At 42.9% G+C, this 26127-nt stretch overlaps 1 protein-coding gene across 7 annotated transcripts in view; it reads left to right on the forward strand.

Moving 5' to 3' along the window:
* The first annotated feature begins 2140 nt into the window (after positions 1-2140).
* IQGAP2 (IQ motif containing GTPase activating protein 2) overlaps positions 2141-26127 on the forward strand; it is a 125667-nt gene continuing 101680 nt past the window's right edge. For all 7 annotated transcript variants that reach the window (XM_083816248.1, XM_083816252.1, XM_083816250.1 and 4 more), the window contains exons 1-2: positions 2141-2298; positions 23711-23810. In XM_083816248.1, the coding sequence (XP_083672374.1) occupies positions 2253-2298; positions 23711-23810 (146 nt within the window). In that variant the 5' untranslated portion in view covers positions 2141-2252. The remainder of the gene's footprint in view (positions 2299-23710; positions 23811-26127) is intronic.

The raw sequence follows: 26127 nt of genomic DNA on the forward strand, positions 1-26127 counted from the left end.
GGGTGTCATTTTTCTCCTGTACTCTTTCAGCCCTTTCATCTTATATAATCTGTATTTTAATTACTACCAGAAATGTCCATTCCCTCCAGCATGTTTTCATCCCTTCATGAGCCATTCCCAGCAATGCTGAAGATGGAACGAACAAAACCAGAGGCCTTGCAAACAACCTGCAGACATCCTCCAACCTGTGGAAAAGCTCAAAGGAGGCTCTGTAGGGCTAGCATGATTTCATTGTGAAACAGAGATGACTGAAATCTCATGGACAGTCTGTAAACACCTGCTGAGAGCTGTCAGGTTCCACACTGTGCACTAAACTGTAAGCACGCTCAGGGACGTTGTGTCCCACACACTCTGCAGGACGGGTTATGGCTGTGCATGGACACTGCTTTCACTGTCTGTCTTCCAGCAAACTTTGTGCTGGAGGCTTAGAGGCAGCCTGGGAGGCACAGTGCAACCCTAAAGTGTGCCTCCACCTCCAGCGCTTCCCACCTCCAGTCTGCTCTGGTGCATCTCAGGTGTTGTCCAGGAGCCGGTGGCAACCATCCAGCCACAAAATGTGAACATTTGGCCAGAGGCTTTATTGGTCCATTGCCTGAGATGAAGCCACCACTGAGGGCACCAGGGGCACCCTACACAGAAGCCACCAATGAGGGCACTCACCCTGCTCCCACACCTTGGAAATGAGGGGGAGGCCGATGGGTACACCATGCTCCAAAGGTGCCCTGACCGCACTGCAGATTGTGGTGGTGGCTTCTTGGCACAGCAAAAACACTGCTTGTGGAGGGTGAGGGTGTTTCGAATCAGCAAAACTGCAAGTGGGAAACCCAAGTTTGGTTTCTCACCCCTCTCCACAGTCTCCTTTCTGCAGAAATTCAAGAGGAGAGGTGGCTTGGCTATTTCTATTTGGGGTAGATATTTTTTATTTTTTATTATTATTTTTCATTGGTTTCACTTGTTTTACTCTTTTTTTTTTTTCTTTCCTTTTTTAGTTAAACTTTTTTTTTTCTTTTCCCCTTTTGGTGGTGTTTTTGCCTTTTTATGCTTTCTTTTTATTTTTTTTTCTCTTTTTCCTTCCTTTCTTCCTCTCTTCTTCAGCATTCTCTTTTCCCTACTTCTTGGCTTTCTTTTTTCCTTTTTTTTTTTTTTAATTTGCTTACTTTGTTTTCTTTCCTTTCAGTTTTTTTTCCTTTTTTCTTTTTTGTAGTTGTTTTGCTGTTCTTTCTCTCTTCCTTTTTTTCTTTCTGTCTCTCATCCCCCTCTCTAACTCTCTCTTTCTTGCTCTCTTTTTCTCCCCCTCCCTATTTGGCTTTTGTATTTTCTTTCCTTCTTTCTTCTTCTTTCTCTCTTTCTCTTTCTTTCTCTCTTCCTTTCTCTCTTCCTCCCTTCCTCTCTTTTCCTTTCTTTCTCTCTTTCTTTCTTGATTGCTTGCTTCCTTGCTTTCTTGCTTTCTTCCTTTCTCTCTCTCTTTCATTTTCTTTCTTTCTTTCTTTCTCTCTTTCTCTCTCTCTTTCTTTCACTCTTTTGCTCATTTTGGGGGGTTGGGTGGGGGGTGGGGTGGGATTGCTTTCTTCCCCCCTTCTTTTTCTCTCTTTTTCTTTCTTTCTCTCTCTCTCTTTCTTTCTTGGCTTTTGTATTCTTTCTTTCTTTCTCTCTCTCTTTCTTTCTTGGCTTTTTCTTTCTTGGCTTTTTCTTTCTTTCTTTCTTTCCTTCCTTCCTTCTTTCTTTCTTTCCCTCTCTCTTTCTCTCTCTTTTTCTCTCTTTCTTTCTTGGCTTTTGTTTTCTTTCTTTCTTTCTTTCTTTCTTTCTTTTCTTTCTTTCTTTCCCTCTCTCTTTCTTTCTTTCCCTCTTCTTTCTCTCTTTCTTTCTTGGCTTTTTCTTTCTTTCTTTCTTTCTTTCTTTCTTTCTTTCTTTCTTTCCTTCCTTCCTTCTTTCCTTCTTTCCTTCTTTCCCTCTCTCTCTTTCTCTCTCTCTCTCTCTCTCTCTCTTTCTCTCTCTCCTCTCTCTCTCTTTCTCTCTCTCCCCACCCCACCCACCCTCTCTCTCTCCTCTCCACCCAGACCCGCCGCCCCCCCGTCTCTCCCGTGCGGCGGCGCCCCGCAGCCGTGCGCGGAGCCTCCCCGGGTGGCCGCATCCCCGCTCCCCGGTGCCGGCGCGGGGCGGGCGCGGGCGCGGGCGCAGCAAATCAGCGCGGCGCGGCCGGCGCATAAGAAGGGCGGGCGGCAGCGGGCGCCGTCCCTCCCGGCGGCGGCAGGATGCACCATGAGGAGCTGGCGCCCCTGCAGCGGCCCCGCTACGGCTGTGAGTGGGCTCGGGGGGCGGCGGGAGCGGGGGGCGCCCGGGGCCTGCCTGTTTTTCGTCCCCTCCCTCGCCGGCCTGCTCGTTTTCGTGCGAAAAGAGAGGGTTTAGGGCAAAGAAAAGCAGCCCGGCCGGCTCTTGTCTTCGCAGAGCGGCGCTGCGCGCAGCGCTCCGACTTGCTTTGGGTCTGCTCGCGGCGACCTCCGGCAGGCTTCGAAACAGGTTTTCAGGCTCCTGTTTTGTTGCCTTTTTTATTTTTTTAATCATCACTATTATTTTTAATCCGAAACTTTCTGAACGGATTGTAGCTGTAGTTTCGCGTTGTAACTCCAGGGCTTTAGGTTCTTGCTAGAGCTTGGGGTTTTACCTCTGTAACGCAGTGTTGTAAGTATCAGGTTGGCTTGTAACTTCATAACTTCACACTGCAACTGCAGCTTTCAGGTTTTAACTTTATAACTTCTGGTTTATAACTTCGGAATTTTGGACTGTAGTTTAAAACTTTGCTCTACAATTTTATAACTTCGGATTATAACTTTATAACTTCAAATTACAGCTTGAGTGGGGTGAGAAGCAGTGCAGGTACCAGGCGTTTCCTTCCAGACAAGGTGTATTTGTTTCTCCAACCTATATTTAAAAAAATCCCTGAAGCAGCTTTCCTCCTCCTGCATGCTGCAGGGCACTCTCAGCATTGCTGTGGTTTGCTGGGATCCTGCATGGGTTGTGTTTTCTCTCATCTCCTTTGGGCAAAGACGTGTAAGCCCTTGGTTTTGCCATCCTGATAAGAAATGCCTCTGATATTGTAGGCATCGCTAAAAGTGAATATGCAAATTATCTGCAAAGCTCATAGCAGCTCTGGCATCCTGCGGTCTGATGAGTAGCTTTCCAGGTTTTAGCATTGCAGCTTTTTTTATAGCCATTTCTGAAAGTTACTTTTTTTTTTTTTTTTTTTACAGAAGCACAGAAACCTTGACAAGGCTAGGGGCCACCCCACTTCCACCCAGGACGGGTGTGAAAGCTGGTGCTTGACAGCAAAACCTTCAGCTTGGAGGATCCTGCACCCTCTTAAGCATTTCCCTCTGTCAATGCCCCCCAGGTGGTGCATTCTGTAGACCATGCCTATAGGTTTCATTTTTCATTTGCATTACCTAGTGGGTGCCCCAGGGACCTTTGAAAGCGTACTGATGATGTTTTCTGGAGATGGTTGCTGAAGGTTAGCACTGATGTTTTCTAGAGTGGCTGCTGGACGTGTATGCTCTGTGTCTGTGCTGGCGATGATGAAGTTTGCTTTTGAAGCTAATCTCCCAGTCATCCCAGTTTGATGTGCCATTGCTTGTGTGGTATGGCAGAGTCCAGTCATGGGAGTGGGGCCTGGGAAGATGTGGTGCTGAGGGCAATCTCTGGGCCTCATGGTGATCTGACCTTGTGGTGATGCTTTATTCATGTGCCTGATGTGCAGAAGCTTCTCAAGTGCAAATGGTGTGCCCATCAGGTCTTCAGCAGCATGGGATCTGCTCTGCAGATCTGGTCTAGTGGTTCTTGGGACGTGTGAATTTGGACGTGTGGCATTTGCCATAAAGTCCAATATGGTCAAAGAATCTTTGACAAGGAGCAAAGGGCCAATCCTTTAAGCCTTGGTTCCTGGCTGGGCACTGTGGCTTATTGATTACCGTACTGTCCAAGATGACTGGGGTGTTCTTAAGAATCTCACACCCTTATTTATGGTGGGAAAGGATGTCCACGATAAACATGTTCAGTGTCATTTTGAAGATATGGTCTCTTATCTCAGCATTCATGTTTTGCGATGGCAGTTCTGAGTTTTTCACTGGGGTGATCAGGGAGAACTTTGTGTGTGTTAAGTTGTAGCCACTCTCCTACTGCTTGGCCTTTGGTCCCAGGGTGCCGGCAGGTGTGGGTGAGAGCATACTTCTTTGCTTTTCTGATGCTAGCTCCCCTCTGACCAATGCTGTCTGCTTGCATAGGCTTCAGTTGCTTTTCAGTCCTTCCCTGAGTGAGAAGCTGAGGCTGTTGTATCACACTGTCATTTTATTTTATTTTATTTTATTTTATTTTTTTTTTACATTTTTTTTCCTGTAGGAGCCTTGGAGATATTTTTTTTCCATAGGCTTGAATAAAGGCTCCTCATACGTTGGGCTGATACCCATATTTAATATATATATGTGTGTGTGTGTCTATATATATATATATATATATATAGACACACACCTGCAAACCATAGCCATTTCTGAGGTGATATCAGAAGTATGGATGCATGTATTTAATTTCTTAGTTCTAGCCTGGGTCTAGAAAACCAAATATGTTTTAGCTATGCTGTATTTGCCTGCCATTTTGGGGATAAATAAGAAAGAGGAAGCATCTTTTTTTTTTTAAAAAAAAAAAAAGGAGGGGGGGGGATGAGAAAGCTCTCCAACTAGAAAACTTCAGCTTGCATTATCTGATGTCTTATGAAACCCCGCAGAAGTTGCAGGTTCTCTGTATAACTAAAATTGCCCTTTAGATCATGGGAACACAACATCTGTACAGGCTTTCTCATAAGAGTTAATAAATTGTCCAGGTTAGGCTATCAAATTGCTAAGGCTTCTTGCTCTAGCAAACTAGTACTGTTTTAAACATTTAACCTAACTTGTACTTTTGACTTTGGCTTCAAGTTCCTGGCGGAGGCTGTAGGTTACTCTGAAGAAGGTTAGCATTTTACTATGACCCTTCTCTGCTAGGAAGTACATGAATCAGTCTGCATGGGTGCCAGTAGCACTTCATTTTGATAGCTAGAGAGGAAGATGCATACAAATCTCAGGTACATTTTGTAGCCTGATGGAAACTAGTGTGAGAAAAGTATCTTTGGGTACCTTGGGACCTAATAATACAAAGGGAAAGTAATTGGGAAGACACCCTTAACTTAAACACCAGCTCTGTTTTCAAGTTTTGCTGATGTAGTTACTTGAAGATACGCATCTGGAAAAAATCCTTGTAGCTGATCATTTTCATCTTTAGAGTCAGGAAATAGCTGAATGAAACCAAGCAAGAGGATCCTTTTCCGGTGCTAGCTCAGGGTGAACACTGTACCTTGGAGAAACAGGGCCTCAGAAAAAAGCCTTTGCCTATCAGTGCCAAACCTTTGTGGCTTCACGGACAGCTTGTTGAAAGGTGCCTCCAACTCTGCATGCTGTCAATTGCCTTAAATAAATAAAGACTTTGTAAAAGATTTTCTTTGGTGCTGCGTTGGGTTTTTCAGATGTTCGTGTCCAGCACAAACTCAAGTGAGATCATATAAGCAGAAGGAAGTAGCTCATACAGCAGAAACTGTGTTAACAGGCTCAATGCAACTGAATTTATGTAGCTGCTTTCCAGTCTGGTTACAGCTGTTGCTTGGCTTATTTCTCAATCCCAACACAATCAATTGCAGTTTTACTGAATTGCAGAGAACCGGGCCTTGTAATAAAATTCAAGGGATGAGCCATTTCTATGACGAAATTGCCCGGTACCATTGAAGACTATGAAAAAGAAAAGTATAATTCTTGGAAGTGCCTCCCAGATCAGTTAAATGTGAAGTTTTTCATACAGGAATACAGCAAATCAGACAGCAGTGTATCCTTGAGGAAAAAGCCTTTTTTCTATCATTTTGAAACCTCAAACCTTGCAGCTTGGTCTCTCTGAAAATTGTGTGAAGTAACAAATACTTACATTTTGTGAGAAATGGCTGAATGGCTTCATGACACTTCCAGGAATGTAATACAGCTACAGTGAATGAGGCCACAAACATCTGGATTTGGAAAGGATTTCAGGCATTTCCATGCTGAAAGTTGCTGAATTAATGTACCTGTGTTAGTGAGCCCAGGTTGCTACAGAATGAGCAGGGAGGTAAACTAGGTGCACCAGCAACATCAAACTTGTTGAAAGGGAGGTGTGAAGAGACCTCATCCTGAGGTCTTGTTCCTCTTCTTAGCTTCACTACATGCTTTGAGGTTTTGCAGCTGGCAGTATCCTCCTGCTCATCTTGTGACGAGAGCTAAAGGAGTCTTCATCTCACCTGCTGAAGCTGGAAAACCAGCTTTATTGGTCTGGGGTGGGTGAATACAGAGGAGACATGACCTTAATATCCAGTGAGGGGGGTGGTTTTGATGCTACTGATCATCCCTCCCAGGACTGCTTCTTTCTGGTGTTAGGAGATGAGCAAACAAGCAGCATGAAACTTTGAGAGTTTCCCTGCCTGTGAAGATAGGCAGGGCAAACCCAAAGTGAAACGTACCCTACGCCTCTCTATGAAACTGCACCTTAATGCAGCAGGATGTGAAAGTTTGCAAAGCAGTGACTTTTAGAAATATGTTGAACTTGAGAATCTATGACTTCTGCGTGTCTGTATTAAGTGCAGGGAAACAAATGGCCATTTTTCAACTGAGTAGGAAAAAAATCTTTTGGTAAATGTTCCATAGGATTTTTTTAAATGAAAACAGATGGATTTTTAAAGCTTTAAGAAAAGGCTTAACTGTATCCTATGCATATATATTCTGTTGGGTGTATGCTTTCTGTAGCACTTGCGGCTCATGAGAAAGCTTTTCTTTTTTATTGATGGGTGTAATTTGGCAACCAAACACACTGTTTATCTCTTCTACTCTTTTGTACATTGCTAATAATTAAACTGCTGAATGAGAACTTGAAAAGTTTAACTGCTTTGTTTAACCAAGTGCACATAATTCATTTGGTAGGAGTGGTTCTCTGTGTGCCTTTTGTACGAAGCAGACTCATCTCCCCCGGTCTCTTGGTAAAGAAAGGACTGAGCTATGTTAGAGCATGCTTGCAGCTACTTGAGCGCTGTTGAAACAGGAAATATTAATATCGCACTGGAAGCGGGTTTTATAGTGCACACACAAGTGTGCTATATCAAGTCCAATACTTGAGGCAGGGAGTAGGAAGCATGCAGATTTGCAGCTTGCCTCTTCTGTTGAGAGCTGTGCTTCAATTACATAGTTGTTCCATCTCAAGATTTGCTTGTTACTGTTGCTGGTTCAAGTCTGCTGTGATAGACTGGGAAGAATCTTACCTGTGTGCTGGGAAAAAAATGCCTGACAGTGATAGACAGGGCTGGTAGGTCATACTTCACCGGGATGATAAGCAAGCTGTGCTCAGCTCCTCGCAGCAAATGATTAACCTGCTGTGTTTGCTTCACTTGTTCAGGCTGTTTTGGTGATTTTTTGAAACAGATATCCTTGAACTGTTCCTGCAGAACCAAGCTGTTGGCATTGGGTGGGGAGGAAGCAGTGCCCACCCTGTGACCTGCTGGGGATGAAGCAGGGAGTGCCCCGTGGGGGCACCTTGCTTGTTGATGCCCAGCAGTGAAATGGGCTGGGACACAAGGTGGGCCCTGCACAGCTCTCTGGGTGGATCAGCACTTCCTACGCCTCAGAGCTTGTACTTGCCTTTAGAAAACCACTGTCATCTTCTGCAGCGTGCCAGCTGTGCTTTGAGTAGTGTTAACCACAGGATATGCACTGCTGTAGCGTCACAGCTGGGGGAAGGGAGAGGCAGGTGTGTGCTGGTGGCCAGGGGTATCCTGCTCTATGGGGTGACAGGTTGGTGGCAGCAGGCAGTGCCAGGAGGGTGCCGTGGGATGGCCTTTGAAGGGTGCCAGGGTGGGACATGGGGCAGGAGGAGGAGGAGATGTGGCCACAGTCCTTGGTTGGAGTCCTGTGTAGCAGAGAAAAGGCATACTTTGGTCTGAAGATCTACTGCTGCCCCTCGGCGGAGATACTGAATCAAGTGGTGATCCTACAAACCCTCCTCTTGCTCCTGAATACATTCTGAAATGCTAAAAAAAAAAAATAGACAACCATTAAGAACTTGTATTGGTGGCTGACTTCAGAGTTTAATTAAATTTCTCTTTTATTCAAGTGAGTGTGCATTAGCAAGAAACTTACCTGGAGGAATCATGTCAGTGTTATCCTTTTTTATCGCTTACTGTGCAAGTTAAGAGGTTGGCCAGGTACAAATCCTTCAGGAGTCAGATTTGAGCAGCACCTCATGGCTCTGACTCATATCCATGGGCAAACAGCTGCCAGGCCAAGGAGCTGCTGCCTCAAGGTGTGGTGCCTGCCCTGCCTGCCAGACTCTGGAGCTGGCAGAAACTGCAGTTCTCATCTCAGGATCTTCTCCTGGCTTGGGTATAGCAGGCTAAGCAGCCCATGGATTCAGCAAAAGCTGGTAATAAGGGATGTGGTCTCTGCCAGTCTTCTCCTGTGGACTTTGACCTGTTTCATTCAGAGTGTAGCAAAAGCTCCTGTGGCCTCCAGCAAGGTATTTAAACTGATTCTTACCTGGCTCCAAACTCTGACAAGGTATTCAGGCTGGGAACACCAGACGTGCAGGCTGGAAAATGAGAAGTTGTGCATACTAGCCATCATCTGGGCATTCTGCCTGAAAATCGAGGATATCTTCCTGCATTTGTGCTCAATTTGTAAAGATGCTCATTACACTAGTTATATCTGCAGAACTGGAGCCTCGATTTCTATGAGCCCAGTACAGATTAATTTCTGGAAAGCTGAAATGAGAAAAGCCCAAAGTATGTAGAGAAATGTATTCCATGGTGTTGAAGGCCACTAAATGTTTTACTTCTGTTTTTTGTCGGGTGTTTCAAAGGTGTTTTGTGGAACTGTTGCTAAGTACAGAGGATTTCTGTGTCCAATAGTCTGGTTAAAGTGACTAGAAACTAGATAAAGTGCTTGAAAACTTAAGAAGGGCACAGGTTGGCTTTGCTGAAAACGATCTTTTATCAAGGGCTAACTTCTTTTGAGAGAAACTTGTTTTAACTGGTGTTTGTTACATTGAGATCCCAGCTTGCTGCAGACTTTTGCAGCTGGGGAGCCTTCTGCAAAGCCTGAAAGTGTTGAGGTGCCGTCTGCTGGGCTGCTGTGGTCTTCGCCTCTCACCAATATGATGGCATGGAGACCTAACCTGTTGGGTGGCAAGTCGCTCCTTGCAGAGCTGATTTGCATGGCTGGGTTTCCAGCATCTTCCAGCCTCTGAAGTGGCTGGTTGTGGGTGACACAGCTGCTCATGCTGACCCCAAGAGGGGGAGTATTTATGGCCAGGTGGGACTGTGGCAGCCAGCATTTAAATGAATTTAAATTGCTCTGGATCCGCACCCTGAAGCTGTGGTTTTGTGTGCACTTTCAGTCAGCTCTGCTGTTGGGAGAAGCAGCCTTGACTCCTTCCATGTGGTTTTTTTTGGCTGGATTAGGTCCCCGGTCTGGCTCACAGCATAAACCCACAGTCAGGTCTGCCAGCCTCATGGCGTAGCTGGAGCTGGGATGAACACAAACAGCAGGTCGAGTTGTTTTAAGCTGTGTTACTGCTGCATATAGAGACAAATATTTGATTGGGAAAGTGTGCGTGCAAAGGGACAGCAAAACATGGGGATGGCACAGGAGTGTGCAGGTGAACCAGGCCAGGGGACCTCCAGGTACATGGGGTGGTGGGATGAGCATCACCTGCTTGCTGGGTGCCCCTGCTGTGGTGCTGCTGCCGGTCTGGTGCCACTGCCTGCCTGCCAGGGATGGGCTTGCTCTCAGCTGTCCTGTGGCCAAAGCAGTTTTGAATTACAGAAATGTTTTTTGAGAGAATTCAGTCTCAAATGCCATAGTTCAGTAAAGCTGCAATTGTCAGCAAAGCTGTTGTGGTGCTCACCAAGCACTGCTGCAGGGGTACAAAAATTGTAAGGAACTGTAAACATTAGACTGAACAAGAAAGGTAAAAAAAAAAATGCTTCTTGTACATAAAAGTAAGTTTCAGTACAATTTTCCACCCCTTTTCTGACTGTAAAGTTACTCTTGAGTTGCAGGGCCTCAAAACTGCAGGGATGAGAAGTGACTTGTGGTATGTACTGCTCATTTCTGGGATTTTTAGTTTTTTTCAGGCCAACTGATTTACCCAATCAATAGCTGGCTGGCCTCTGTTCAGTAGTAAACAAGGCTTAAATTCCATATGTTCTCAATACGATGTAGCAGGAGAAATAATGCTTTGAAATGTCAGCCTGGATATGTGGTAGTGTAACTTAAAAAGAATACAAAAGTGTACTGGGAGGAGCAGTGATTATGCTCAGATTAGTCTGGGATAGAGCACTTACCCAGGAAAAATGGTTGACTGTTTTTCCAGGCACACTGTAAACATTATTTCATTATATGTGACCTCAAACTTTTTGATTTACTGCTTTTCAGGACACGGCAGAGCAGAGATTTCAGCACTGTGATTTAGCAGAGGCTGGGAGATGAACCAGCCCTGCTTTGGTGTTTGTTAGCTGACTGCTGAAAGCAGGTAGCCAGCTTAGCTGCAAAGACTGGACGTGACTGCCTACCACTCTGAATTTACATCACCTCTGACCATGATGATAATAAACATTTAAACAGTAGATTACAACACTCCAGAAGCCATCTCAGTTTTATCACGTGCAAGGCAGACTGCTTGTGCTCCAGTTTCTATCTTCATACCTATCACAAAAAGAAAAACACATGATTTTGCTGAATGTGAGATGTTCTAAAACAAACTGAATGTATTTTTTTTGTATTTTCAGTAGTAACAGCAAAACTAGGGCTAGTGTTTCCCATAACACTGAACCATGGCAATAACACTTGATAGTTTCTCCTTTTTTTTTGTTGCACTTGAACAAAACTAAGCAGATCCACAAATGTTTATGGACACAATAAAAAAAGTGGATTTATGCAATGTTGGTCTATATATTTTTTCCTAAAACTACAGTGGGATGCTGTGGACAACCAGTTACCTGCTTCATGCAGGATGCAAATGTTGTTTGATGATGGCTGTATCTGTAACCCTGAATGGATGAAGAAATAAGCTACTGAGGTGTTTGGGTTCCTAGAGCAGTAGCAGAATTGGTCTGTATTTGTTTCTTAGACACATTTGAGATGCAAGTTTACATCTGATTGGGTTGTTTAAATTTATTTTTCACAAATTACAAAATAAAGGCTTTCTTGGAACTTGACCATCTGTATGAAAACTGTTGTCAGTTACAAAGAAGTATTTTCCTTCAGCTCAGTTGTTACAGCCATTCGTCTACAATCCAGCAAAGCAGAAAAACTGATGGTAACAAAACAAGCCCTTTTGTGACACTAGGTCTGTGCAGAAACTGTTCCCATTACAGTACTAGATGTTATTTTTCATACTCTTCTGTACCCTATAGCAGCTCTAAGTACCTTACTGCATGGATGATGACTGCAGATAGCATGAGTGGGAAACCAGCATAAAGCCTGGAGGAAGAGATTGTTAAAAAGTCTAACGAGTGCTACTTTTTAAAGCAGTGCTTCAGTGAAGGAAACAGACTGCAGCTATACAGAAGATGACAAAAGTCAGTGCTGAGCCTTCCTAGATGTGATTTCTGTTGTTGGGTAGAAAATTCAAAACTTGAACTAGTGGCTTAATTTGATGTTAAATTTATGTGCATTGCGTGTAATATGGTTGCCACAACAGTGATGAAAGCTAAATATGCTTCCTGTATTTTAGTGGTCTTAGTGTTGCTATTTCAAGCAGAATGCTTGTTTGTTTTAAGGTGTTTGCATGATGATCCTGATATTACTATCTATATCTATCTCTTTTTTATCTATTTCCATCTAGTTTCAACCCCCATGCTTTGGGCAGGATTGCCAACCACTAGAGCAGGCTGCCCAGAGCCACATCCAGCCTGGCCTTGAATGCCTCCGGGGATGGGGCATCATCTCCTACTATTTTATTCACAACTGATGTTTAGCATCGTCACTGCAGTGTTTTCATTAGTGGAAATGCAGTCAAGGTAGTGAAGAGACTGTTTTGGGTCAGTGCTTACTGCATTAAACCAAACTGTATTTTTTTTGAGTGGACTATGGAGTTGATGTGAGCAAGTAACCTGAAAAATTAAAGATGAGAGATTGACAAAGTTTTCTTTCAGCTTAGAGGAAATCTGAGTTTAGTAGATGTAATAATTATGTTTAGAAACGGATGGACACATGATTTAGTGAAAGCATATCTTGTGTGTACAGCTGTCAGTGACTTGTCCTGGAAATGGAAGTTCTCTGATTACTTGATAAGTAAGGGGGGAACATCTGATTCACTTCATATCTAATGACTGTGCAGTGATATGTGCAATGGTAGCTATGTCATTGTCACTCAAAGCAGTTTATATTCTCAATATTTAGGCACTGCACCTATTGAGTGAAAAGGCAGGGTTTTGTATGCTCTTTTCAAACCTTGATGTAAGAACTGACATTTAACTTTCAGACTGTTGGAGCTTCAGTTCACTCCTATAGTTCTAACTCCTGATAACAAAGGAGAATTAATTCTTTTTACTAGGTGTGCATTTAATGGGGAGCACGAGGATGAGGCAACCTGGAGCCAGTGGTGCCAGCTCTGATAACTTTGCAAGCACTGCTCTGCTCACTGTGGAGCAGAGGTAGCCAAGCGGGTTTCAGGTGATAACTGAGGCCCTAACTGATATGGCACCGCCTTTGAACTGGTTACCTGTGAGGGTACACCAAGTTTGTCCTCTACCTGTGAAAACCGATCATCATCCCACCTATGAAGCAGGAACAAAGAAGGTGTCTCCTGCCCCTGTACCCTTCTGCACCTACATGGACTGGCAAAGTCAGTGAGGACAAGAGCTTGTAAGGTGAATTCCTGGCTTGTGAGCCTGCTGTACCTCTGTCCCCCTTTTATGATGGCTCCTGCTCATGCTGGGCAATTGCAGTGAGAGAAGCAATAAAGTGCATTGTGGTTTGAGTTGTTTCACAAGCAGCTCAACTGCCTTCCCTGAGGAGCTGGAAACATGGGAGGTAGGGCAGGAGCTGCCATGGTTTTGTGGGGTCGACTGGGTGCTTAGGGGTCCCTCAAATGTATGTTGGATGTTCTGTACCATATAACATTTCTTTACTTTCTGTGAATTTTAGTTCATGTTTGTACTAAAACTGTTCAATTTAATTCTATGGGACAATTTATTCTGTAGGTACAAACTAAGTTGGTTCAGCTGTTATCCGTAATGCTTAAGGTTTTTTTTCCCCTGATAAGATTTAAAAAGCCATTGTTTCTTTAAAAAAAAAAAAAACATACTTCAAAGGCACTGAGGCTGTAATAATTATTTAGGGAGGAAAAGCAAAGCAGTCAAGGAAATGTGTTCTCCAAGTTCACGGCTGCAAACATCATGGTGTGCATATTTTTTTCTATTTTATCCACATACTTGTGTTTGCATCTTAAGGAAGAAAGTGTTGTAACAGTTCAGGTGTTTCTGGAGCTTTTTTCAGAATGTGGAGAGTGTGAAACAGTGTTTTGGACCTTTGTAGATGCTGGACCCTGCAACAGACTGGTGAAGGAGCAAGGAACAATGAATTGTCAAAGAAACAAAGACCAAGTGTCAGGGATGAGTGACTCTATAGTGCTATCTTGCAATTTCAAATTTACCTATGCTTAAGTGATGCTTTTGCTTTTGCTTTTGGCTCTTGCTAGGCAGATGTTTCAACCCTACTGAGTCTTCTGGTTCAGACCCTGAGGCTTATATAGCTCCTGTTGAAGTTGCTCTGTGACACTTGCGTAGCTTTCTCCTCAGGTTACAGACTCACAGAATGGCTGACATTGGAAGAGGTTGCCCCTTTTGCTCCAGCACTCCCACTTGTCATCCTCCTTTTCTGTTCTTTAAGCTGTACCTTACCACATTTCTTCCAGCTGGTTACTGTAGCATGAGTTTGCTGGTAGGAAGTTTTTTGATGTCAATCTCACAGTGACCTGAACATTGAATCTGTTTGGCAGCTGTTCACTCCCGAAGAGAATAGTTTGCTGGGCTTTTTCAGGAGCTGAAAGGGGCTCTTCCCTTTCCTTCCCTTCCCTGCTCTCTCTCCCCCCTTTCTCCCCCTTCTTGTTCTTCTCTTCCTCCCTTCTCACAGCCAAGAGTAGCCCCTTATTTGCCAACATCCAGGTAGAAGGCATTTACTGCAACTGTATCTACAAATTGTTCTTTTGGTCTCTAGCTGTAATGCAGTCAGCTTTTTGACACTATAAAGATTGAAAACCAAACACATGTGCAACATTTTGCAGGGACTTACCTTAGCTGGTTATGGTTTAAATGACAAGTATTGTTTTGAATTTCTGCTTATCAGTAACGACAGTGAACAAAAACCTTCACCTTATGCTGCTTCTTGCAAACTTCAACCAGCTTGTGTGTCGGTGAAACATCAAAGGTTCCTGTCAAACATGTTTGGCCTCTTCAGTCCTCATTTGCCATGGTAAACCTCGTACTTCATCCCGGTCCTGTGGGAGGGATAAGATGTCCCAGCTTGATCAGGGTGACCTTAGCTACTGTTTGTAGAGTGAAGCATCTAAGCTGGCAGCTGTAGGAGTGATAGAGCTGTGGGTAAATATTGCATGTGAACAGAGGAGAGGCGGACAAACCTGAATTCAGGTTTCCTGCTGTCACTGTGGTGAGTTCAGTCTGTGCTCTGCCATTCCTCCTGGTGGTCTGTTGTCCCTCTTTCCTGTTCTTCTACTCTGCTTCTGCAGTGTCTTTCTGCCCTGTACTTGATCTACAAATGTTCATGGGTGGAGTTCTACCCACCAGCAATGTTGTGACTGCATATAATGAAACTTGCCGTCGGGGTTCAGCAGAAAGCTGAAGCCATGTCTACTTTTGCTATGGATGCTAACATTTCCCTTTGTCTTTCATATCTGAGTAGCTTATTTTACTATCCTGGCAATATTAAACTATTCTTTTCATTATTTCATTTACGTTTTGTTTGTGTTAGCTTGAACCGAGTTCAGAATAGGTAAAATATAAGGAAATGGGTTCCATATGGTAAAATCTTGGCTCTTTAATAAAAGCTTGTTAATGTATATTGCTAATAAAAAAGCAAGCAATAATTCTAGTGAAATGAACAGAAAATGGCAAATGTGTCAAAATACATGGAATTCAAATCACAAGCTGAGAAAGCTGTGAGCGTATAAAGTTGACAGGAACATTTCACGCTTTGGTAGTTGATTCTTCATGAATTAACCTTTGGAGAAGGAAAGCCTATTGGAAATTCCTGCTGGAATGTGTGATACAGTTTCAAATATCTTGAGCCTCCAGTGATGTGTTAATCTTACCAACCAAATCTTCAAAAAATTGCTTTTTTAAAAACCCACATGAAAAACATCATGCTTACTGCAAGTGTGTAGAAAATATACACACCTCTCAGCTGGACTGACTACTTACCAGTGTAGTCTTTTCCGAGCTGGCTTCAGGCTTGACTGTGATAATGGATTGGACTATGTACATGAAGACAGGATGACATGCAAGGGAAAGAAATGGCTTGTAATTGGTGTTCAGTTCCTCATTTCCATCAGCCTGAGTGCTTCTTTAGGCTTGCAACTTTATTTTGGTAATGTTAGACTGAGGTTTTATCAGCAGCCAGAGCTTTATGGACAACCAGGTATTTCACAGAAAGGAACTAAGTTTTAAAAACACTGAGTGCCCATATCTTGGGGAATCCAGTTGTGTTGAGGTGACTGACTAGTAACATATGCAGAGATAACTTTATTAAGAAGTTACTTGAAGTATTTATACAGAGTGAGGTTTGCAATTAAATGCAAATGGAAATAGTTGGGCAACAGGAAGACTTATAAACTGCATTTCAGGTTTATAATTGTAGATGGCAACACGTGCTTTGAAGCTAACTGAAATTGTTTAAGGTCAAATTTTCATGTACTTCCTTCAGACCCATTATTCTGTCTCCCTCCCTGTTCTTCCAAGTATACAGAACAATTATGCTGTAGTTAAAATATAATGAAGTGTTATTTTTCTGCACAATGTAAAGAACCCTACTAGACAAGAGATGGCTGTGCTCTGGTATCATTACACATTGAGAGAAAAACAGAACTATTTAATGTCTATTGCCTCTACTAAAATGTCATTTTATGGCATTGTAGAAAGCCTGACATCTGAAAGTAAACTAAAGGCTATTGATACCTATAAGCAGAAAAACAAATACTAAATGTTCTAGCTGTGCCTGTGATTACTTGATGAATGCCAAAGTCACCTTGTGTCTGTGTGGTTAAAAGTGACTTAACTTTGTGGGAATTCAGGTAAACTAAGACAAGTCTCAAGAGTCCGTCAGCCTTCTGCCAGTGTTGGCATTTGACAGGCTCCATGAAATCTAGCAGTTTTGACACTTGGTCCCAGAAGCATGGGTTGTGGTTGCTGTTGCATCACAGTCCCTTTGTGTGTTAGTCCTAAGGTTCATGACTTGAAATAGTGCTTCCTTTCTCTAAATGGATGTGGTTGGACTTGTGGCAGCAGACACAGAAGACTGAAACGAGACCTTTTTTCAAGGAAGTGGGGGAAGATTACTCTGGGAGAGTGAATGAACAGGAATAAGTCTCTACAAGAAAACTCAAGGGAAGGAGTGGTTTGCTAACACTTCCAATTTTTACATCAGAATGCCTTTTTATTGGACTTCTGGAGTCAACTCTCAGAAAATGTTTTTTTCCCTCCTTGTTTGCAATGGCTGGCAGTGAGATTGGGTCCAGAACTGTGACCCTGTAGATCCGGTGCGACCAATTTGTGAGAATGGTCTGGCCAGAAGATGTGTGTGTATTTATGTATGAAAATCTGAGCTTGCATGCCTCAGACGATGTAATAACTAGATTAGGAAATCCATAGTCATTTCTAAGGAAGGAGAGAGCAGTTATATATTGGAAAAATTGAGAAATGCCAGATTGAAGAGCCTCATAATTTAATAAAGTGTATTAGTCTAGTATCTCAGGCAAATCTGCCCTCTAAGTTCACAGCTGTGGTAAGTCTTGAGTGCTTTCAGTGTTTTATGTTGTACAGAGCCCTTTACTGGAGCAAATGTTCAGCAAATTGACTGAATTTCCTTAACTGGAGCCATAGGAAAAGGGTTTGGGCCATCTGGTTTTATGGTTGTGGGGTATGAGCTAGCTGCTTGCAACTGTGCTCTTTGACAGAGTAAGTCTGTAGAAGGCTGTCCTGATCAGAACCTTAAATTTTTCTACCAAAGATAAGTGTCTTCTGGCATAACAGTAGACCTCTTAGGTACTAAGTACCATAACAGAACTCCTGTAATAGGAGTTTGGTGTTATAAAACCATCTTTTCTTAATGGACGTCTCTGTTCACAGTTAGTTGGCATATTTGCTTCTTCACAGTTAGCAAAGTGCTGCATTAGGTACCTGTGATTTTGTATTTGGGAGCAGAGGCTCAGGAGGAAACTTCTGCATCTGTAGCTTTGGGTAATGCTTTTCCAATAGCTGGGCATGTAATCCTGTCCATGCATTTTCCAGTCGGCTGGCAGTGCAGCAGGCTCAGGTAGCAGTGAACCTGTCTCAGAAGGAACTGCCAGATCACAGACCGGCTCCAGTTACAGGGCCTGGCTGGTGCTGCATTTGCAGGGGTAACCCCAGGAGCAACCGCTAAGCTAAGCCGCTCTGGGCAGGCAGTCCTGGCTACTTGAAACTACAAATTTTACTAGAAATAAAGATTAAACTGAATGTATTGGCCTTGTTCATGTTAGGATAAAATATTTGCTCTCATAACCTATGGTTTTTGAGGTCACCTTGACTCTAAAATGCAGTTAAACTTTTTCTTGAAATTACAGCACTGAAATGTAAGGACAAATACTTCCCATTCAGAGTTTTTCCTGGTACTGACAGACATGAATGGGATGTTGCCTAGGGTCCATCAGTCACTGCTTTCATAGCTGGTTCTAATTTTACCAGGACTGGTAAGTAAGGTGCTGCTCTGGAGGCCATGTGCAAGAAGGTCTTGACTTTTGTTATAGTGTTCTTTGAGCTGTTACAGCATGTATCTGTTAAACACTTTTCACTGTGCTAATGCTAGGGATGTTGGGGTACACTTGGGTGGGTGGTGGAGGCAGGAAGGTGTGAAGAATGGACACAGAACTTGCCGAACATCTTGCTAGTGGACTTGAGCATGTCATTGCCTACTGTGGGGCAGTGTGCCAGCCTTTGTATTTGGGCTTTACACAGTACTCAGGATAGCACACAGCTGGGACTGTGAAATGAGATTTAGATGATGTTCAACTCAAATAGTCTAGACAAAAACTTTTATTCCAGCATTTTATTACATTTTCTCATGCATCCCTTTACCTCTTACCTCAGTTCTGAGTTTACTAACTCTACTCTGTCACTGTAAGAAGACTTTGTTCTTTCCATCCTCTGTTATATCCTGTGTATTGATCTTCACTGTTGTGGTGCCAAAAGCCATTGTCTTCCTTGCTCATTTCTCTCTCCCTGGGAAAATGTTTCTCATGGTGGGAAACTGAGAGCAATTGGTCCTGACAAATAAGAGCCTCTGCTCCCTTTTTTTGTCTTCCTCAGTATAAGAAGTCTTTTGGTATGTCTGTGGCAAGTGTCTTGTTAAAGGGTCTACCTGCTAGAAGCAGCCATATATTGTTCTTGAACCATTGCAAACAATTATACATCTGAGTACAAATGAATAACCAGGAAGCCTTAAATGATTCTGTGTTACAGTATTATTTTTTCCCAGTCTCTGGTTTTTAAGAATAAAAAACTGGCTGGTTTGGGATTATCCCAGAATATCTCGGACTTGTAAATGGCTCCACAAATTTACGTTTGCAAATTAAAACAAAATTCACTTTTCCTTGTATGTTTTTCAGTTACATATTATAGAAGATTCAAGTTCAGTTTCATTTAAAAAAAAAAAAGAACCATAATTTATGGATCCATGGGGTTGTTTGAAAGTCATTGCAAATTAGACCTGTAAAACACCTCTTATTTACTGTCATCTCAAGTGTAAAGGCACTTATGTGAAAGATCTGATAAGTTGTGTGTTGATGTGGATTATCTCTGTGACCCTGGGACCTTCAAAATCCTTGCCATAGTTGTGATAAAAAGATCGACTCTGAACTTGGACCACATTTGCATAATTAGCACTTGTGGAGCTCATAAGATTTGCTCAGTTTACACGATAATTTTATATGAACCTGGTTTTATTTTGTCTACTAATGCTGAGTCAGACTGGGCAAATGTTTTTTGTGCTTTGTCAACTGTAGGTACATATAGCACCTTGGGGTATGTTGGCAACCCAGTGTTTGGCTGACAGAGCTCCAAGTATTTGATAACATCTGAAGTGGCCATCTTGCAACAGGGAGCACAGAAGATGTTTTTGCAAACTATGAGCCTGAAACATCAGCTAGTCATTGCTACTGTCTTATCTGTCCTTCTGTTGAGGTGCTATACCATACAGAAATATTTCAGACAATGATGGTGAACACTGCTGCAATATGTCAGCTGGTGGAAGATGCTCAAGTCTCAACTCAGATTACCATCTAGTAAACAGACATTTCTGGGGGGTTGGGGGAGAGGGCTCTGGGGTGGGAAATGTGTGGAATGAGAATATGTAAGAAGTTGTTTGTGGTATGCCATCTTTCCCACTGAATCAACTGAAGTAATTGATGGAAGAATTTGCTTACTCAATTGTTACATCTTATGGAGTGCCCCAATAAGTCTCTGCTCACGTTTGTTGAAAATTAGGTATGACAATTTAAGCTCTAATGCTGCTAGCTGCTCCATGCAGAGTTTTCTACTTATTCCTCCTTTGGTGTTTTTTCGTAAGGAAATATCTGTAATGAGGGAACCCAGTAACTAAACGAACAACTTTTTGTATTAACTGCTGGCTAATGGGGTGGCAACAATTAAAATGAGTTGAAATGGAGAGCTTTAAGGACTGCACTATGTATGTTGTCTATGTATTCACAACATTTCATCTTTGAGGGAATACTTGTGATGTTTTTATCTAAATTCTAAACCCCAGATTCCCAAACTGATAAACTGAATTGTAAGATGTGATTTCAGATGCATTTTTTTCCTGCATAGCCTTATGTAGTTGACATGTGCCTTATTCTGTGGCATTTGGATGTTTTCAGCAGCAATGTTGAGTCTGTCCAGATAACACTTGGTCATATCAGTGGGCTGGAGGTCTCCAGGTGGACCCTAACCTTGCTCTTCTGCCCCCATAACATTATCATAGCATTCTCTTCCTTTGAGTTTATCATTATCAAGAAGTTACTGACAGAGCAGAATGTATTTATTTCATAATTCTTCCCCATCTTCTGGCTGATATGTGCCCTGTTTGGAAGAAAGACTGAGCTTTCTGTCTTCAAACCAAGATCACTTGTCTAGAACTTTGTGTGGATGGATGTACCCAAAGGGTTTGTCTGGTAATGTGGAAGGCTACATGCTTGAGTTTATAGATGAAGACTGAAGTCTGCCAAAAATTGTTACAGCAATCCAGACTTAAAGGGCCCATGATCTTGAAAGTCTTCAAGTTAATTTCCTGTGCAGCTTAGTCCTGGTGCCACCTCTATCCCACAGGCTGTCACTGCTGTTTCTAAAAGCATTTGCAACTGCTTATTTCATGTGATATCACTGTTGCTTTGAAGCCAGTATGTGCTGGAGGGGGAAAGTGTATAAGCAGTCTTATCAGAAGGTGGTGGGTATTGCAAGAGACTCCTCCCAGCATAAGTACCGTAGGTGTTGGTGCTCCCTGTGCTTTGCTTTTTCAGAGCATAGATATTTAGCCCAGAAACAGACACTTTAGCACTGGCAGGACAGAAGCCTAACCTGTGAATTGCTGGTGTAGTATTTCTTTTAGAAAAGATCTGTGTTTTTCACTTTTCAGTGTCTCTACATTCTCTGCTCTTGTCATTTTCTCTCATTGTTGGAGGTTTCCTTAAGCAGAAGAACTACAATAATCCCATGATATCTGTCAGTGCCTTCACCCACCCTCTGAGTCAATCTTTGCCAATAATTTTAATGAGGGATTTGATGTTGGCCAGGGCTGATCTGGTATGTCCTTGTTGAGGATAGGAGGGACCCATGGATGTGTAGATCCAGGAACAGATTGTAAAGCATTAGTTATTCAGTTAAATTCCTAGACTGATGTTTATCAAATGGGTTGTGTGGTTTTCCACTCCAGCTTTCAGATAAGTTGCCTTTTTTTTTGCTTTTTTGATTGGCAAGTTGTGTTTGAAGGGCAAGAGTAAATTGTGAGAGCAGCCAAGTACGGGAGCTGAGAGGAGCAGGACATGATAACAGCAAAGCTTTTCATAGAGAGCTGTTATGGGGGACCAAGTTCAGGTTACATCAAGGCTGACAGGGCCACAGCATGTTAGGGTGGCTGGCTGGGCTCCTCTGGTGGCACTTGTCATCATCCATGGGCTCATACCTCTGGGTGAGCAATGCTGCCTGAAAACTAGCCACAGAGCTCACTGCCTCAGGTAATGAAGTGGTGAATTAAACTTCAGCATGGTGCTCATTGATACTTCACCCTTGTCTAAGGGAGCCATGTCTCCTCCCCTGCTGGAGCGCCGTGTCGGGGTGTGGGATCAGCCTGTCCTGGGCATGCTGACAGACGTGGGCAGGAACAGCAGCAAAGCAGCCTCCACAGCCAGTTTCCCATGCCGAGTGTTTTATGGCTTGAATCTCATGTTTGCCTCCACATTAATGTTTCAGTTCATAACGAGTGATGACCTGATTACAGTATCTGAGAGCTCATTTTAGAGTGAGTCATGTTTATTGGAGCTACCAGACTTAAAAGGGACTCGGAGCAAGACACGTATTTGTTTTATCGGTGCACGAAACTTCTGGGTAATTAGGAAGAGCCATCTTAAAAGCAAAGGAAGATGAGAGATATCAGTGCTTGTGGTGATTAAAACTGAAACTACAAAGCTCGTAGTAGCTATGTTATACGTTAACAAATGTGTGGTAGCATCAGCCCAAAACGTGGGTGAGTAGTGTCATTTTTTTTGTCCTCAGTAAGGACGTGCTCTGTGTACTCCTATTTGTCAACATGGGTCATTGGCATGCTGAAGCTACAAGATCTGTTTTCTGTGTGGTCTCCATTTGGAGAAGAAAGTATTTTAAATATCATTAGTGCATAATGAAGTGAAAGCGGTCTACTGTGACTCCATTTTCTCATCTACCTCAGATAGATGGGATCACTTCTCTTTTCTCAGGTTCAACCTTCAATATATGTATGTTCTTGTAAAGCACTCTTGCTTTGTTATGGTGTCTTTTACCCAAAGTGCTCATATCAGCTCAGGACGGTGTTTACCCACTAAATGAAGAAGTTGCATCAGGGAAATACTGAAAATTACTCATGGCTTGCATGATCTGTGTGGCAGTACAAATAATAGTGGCCAACAGTGCATTTGGGAAGGAGAGGGTCTGTTTTTTTATCAGTGATGTTTCTTATTCTCAGCTTGTGGCCTGCCGCTGAAAGTGGCTGGCCCAGCCCTGTTTCCGTCCCCACCCTGTGTTTGCATGAGAGTGGCTGCAGATGTATAGCAACTCAGATCAGAGACTTGATCCTCCTAGAAGTGAGTCTCTTCATAGCTCTTGTTTTTTTTTCAGAAAGGTTAGCTCCTTGTTCTGTTTCATGGATGCAGCCATAGGATTGTCAACTCTTGGCACAAACTGATGGGAACATGTGGCTGAGAAATAACAAGGGAGGGTAGGATAAACTCTTCTGGCAGTCATCAGCGCAAATAGGGTGTTGTTTTGGTAACTGGTTTATAGAGAAGACACTCTTCAAAAGCCTCACGCTGTGATTGAAGCTCATCCAGAAGTCAGTAGTACTGTACTGCCCTGCAGATTCAATGCTGGAAACATCTGAACTTCTGTAAGGATTGAGGTTTTGCTCACAGAGGACCTTTTACCTACAAAGAGGGTCATGAGGCAGTTAATGATCAGGGATGCTTTCAGTTGGAGATCTTCAGAGAGTCATGCTTAATAGGCTGGGGCAGTGCTTTTATGGGAGGTGGTGTGGTTCAGCGGTAAGTAGGGGTATGAATACCATATCTCCTTCATTTGATTACAGCCCTTATCACAGGGCCCATCGATGAGAGGCAGCCCAGTCTGCACGTTAACAGCTTGCTGAAGCTGCAGCTGGCTCCCAAGTTGCCCTTGAGGAAACAAATGCCCTTGCATTGTCTCCATCTCTACTTCGGTGGCTGTGTTTAGCACGAGGCTGCTCCATCCAGTGCTCACTTCAAGCTTGTGTTTAGGAGTCTTTAAACTTCTCTGAGTATGCGTAAGCTGAAACTGTCAGCTCCCAGCCATAACCCCACCTGTTTGAAATCTCCTTCTTACCCTCAAACCAGGTGATGGACAAAGTGTGATATGTGCTTGGTATGAGCGAGTGGCACTTAAGGAATTCATGCTATGGAGAACAGCACCTTCTTGGTCATCTAAATATCTTTGTGTGCCAAAAATGTCTCTCTTGTGGAGAAGGGACAACCGTGCTAATTTCTCTTCTGCACTATTTAGCTTAGGTTTTCCGTAAAACTGCTCTAAATTGCCTCAACTCATGTGTAACTTGATATGGGTTTCTCCTTGCAGCTATTGTGGATGATGAAAGGCTTTCAGCGGAGGAAATGGATGAGAGGAGGCGTCAGAACATTGCTTATGAGTATCTCTGCCACTTAGAAGAAGCAAAAAGGTAAGTAAATGAAAGTGCTCTTATAGCTGACCTTTAAATACAGAAGTTCAGGCCTGCTGTGTTCTTGAGTGTTGTGATGCTTAAAATAACTTTTGCATTACTTCGATTAACTTAATGTTGGAATCGTAACACTTCAGTGTGAGAAACAAATGACCAATATGAAAAGCTTTCTTCAAAGAAAGGGTTAAATCAAGAAAATCTCTTCACACTCACTGTGGTGACCAGCATCAATGAAAGCAAAGGCTGGGTGTTAAAACCTAGGGCTGTGGTTTTGTGAGAAGATGAGTCAAGCTTGTGTGACTGACTGGGGAAATGCTTTTGCTCTTGGCCACGTGGTCCTATTCCCTTCTAGTTGCTCGTGCTTTTGTGTGGTCCTATTCCCTTCTAGTTGCTCGTGCTTTTGTGGACTGTCTTGGGTTGCCAAGATGGCAGATAATCACCTGGGCTCTTACTGGGTTAATGATCCATATCAGCTCAGTGTTTCGGTGGTAGTGTATGGCAAGTGCATACAGGACAGTAAAGAGAACATACAATCTACTCTTCTTTTAGCTCCTCTGACCCATTGGTCAAGACTCATTACTCCTCTCTTCAAGTGACAGTCTGTGATGAAGCGCTGATTTTTCAAGGACACCAGGATTTTAGTACTGTTATGCAATTGTGCCATCCTATCTACAATTCACTCTCAAAACACATTCAACAATACTTTTGTAACTATTAAGCAAGAAAACAAGGTGGAATATCCTTGTGCTTTTGGAGTAGCTTAAAATGCTGCTATTATCATTTGTAAAAACATTTCACACTCAGTGTCGGATCAGAATTTTTCAAAGATGCCTGTTGTGCTTCATTGCTCCTGTATGGCTCTGCTGGTAACTATCCCACTTCTGATCTACGTTAACAAATAGATAGGGAACGTTATTCCTCATCTTCAGTTGGGTGCCTTTCCTAGAAATTTCTGTATGCAAAAGGAAACTTGCATTTTGACAATTAGTAGTACAAGCTGTAAAACCTAGGAACCATCAGTGTGATGAGAAATTACAGGAACCTTAGAAAGGAGCAACACAGGGTACATCAGTCAGGAATGAACTACAGAAGAGTGCAGAGTTTTGTGTCCATACTGCTGTGCACCATCATTCTGGCACTGACAGTTACCTTTCTAGCAGCCATGGGGCAACTAGCTGCCATTTACCTTCTCCTAGACGTGTTATAAAAGTCAGGCTTTCTTATTTCAATTTGCTATTCATTCTGCTGTCCCACTCAATGCTGTCCATTCTGGCAGCACTATGACACTTGCCCTACTCTGTGTACTCCTGTTGCCTGCATCATGCAGTTGCAGGAGATTGCCCTGGTCAGCTGAGTCAGCTGGCTGTGCTGGCAGGAAATTTGAAGCTCTTTTGCTGAGTTAGTTTTCTAGTGGTTTAGTGAGCTGAATAGTCTGATCAAGGGGTCAGAGCAGAATCAGTGCTAGCAAAAAGAAAGGGATGGAGTGCAGCAGGGCTCCTCCTTGCATGCTGAGTGGAGGATCAGCTTAACCACCTCAAGAAACCTCACTCTTTAGTCAGGTTTTGATTTTACTTAAAGTGTACTCCTCCATTTTTTGCAAGTCCACAGCCTGCTGTCCTCTGGCACAACAGAAATAATTAGCCTACAGATCCAGCCTTTTCTCTTCTATTACTATTATTACTAATTTATCTTCCTGATTTTTTTCTCCCTCTTCACGTCCCAGGGCTATCACTTTGAACTCAAGTTCTGTAGTTCTTCCTTTGAAGCATCCCTTGACACTTCATGAGGAAATGTTTTAGAATTACTGAATTAAATTAGCGTCTGCTATGAGTAACCTACCGTTTCTTCCTTGTATTTATTTTCATAAGGATTCATGCCACTAATGGTTTTCCAGAGGAAACAGCTTTAGTTCCACTAGTAGGTGACAGGACTCACAGCAAACACTTAGTCAATAACTCCTAGGGCTGTCAAGTACCTGGAAGAATTTCAGGATCTCAGTTTTTGAAATTTACTCTAAGTTAATTGTCAATGCTACAGTATAAGGTGTATGAGTGCTGCAGCATAAGAGACCTTGTGGTTCCTTGGCCAGGCATTGCTGAGGGGTAGAGTTGTCATGGGTTGAGCTAATGCAGCAGCACAATGCTGCTGGATGTCCTATTTGGGTGCCTTAGCATGGTGTGATTTGGCAGGAAATGTATTTTATATATTAAACACAATATATTTTAAACAAGACAAGAGGGAGAACTGCTCCTGGTCAGTGGTTTGAATCTGCTTACAGCACAGAATCTGCTTACAGAACAAGGTGATGGCTGCCCAA

The sequence above is a fragment of the Anser anser genome, assembly GCF_964211835.1.
Source record: "Anser anser genome assembly, chromosome: Z".
Classification (NCBI taxonomy): domain Eukaryota; kingdom Metazoa; phylum Chordata; class Aves; order Anseriformes; family Anatidae; genus Anser; species Anser anser.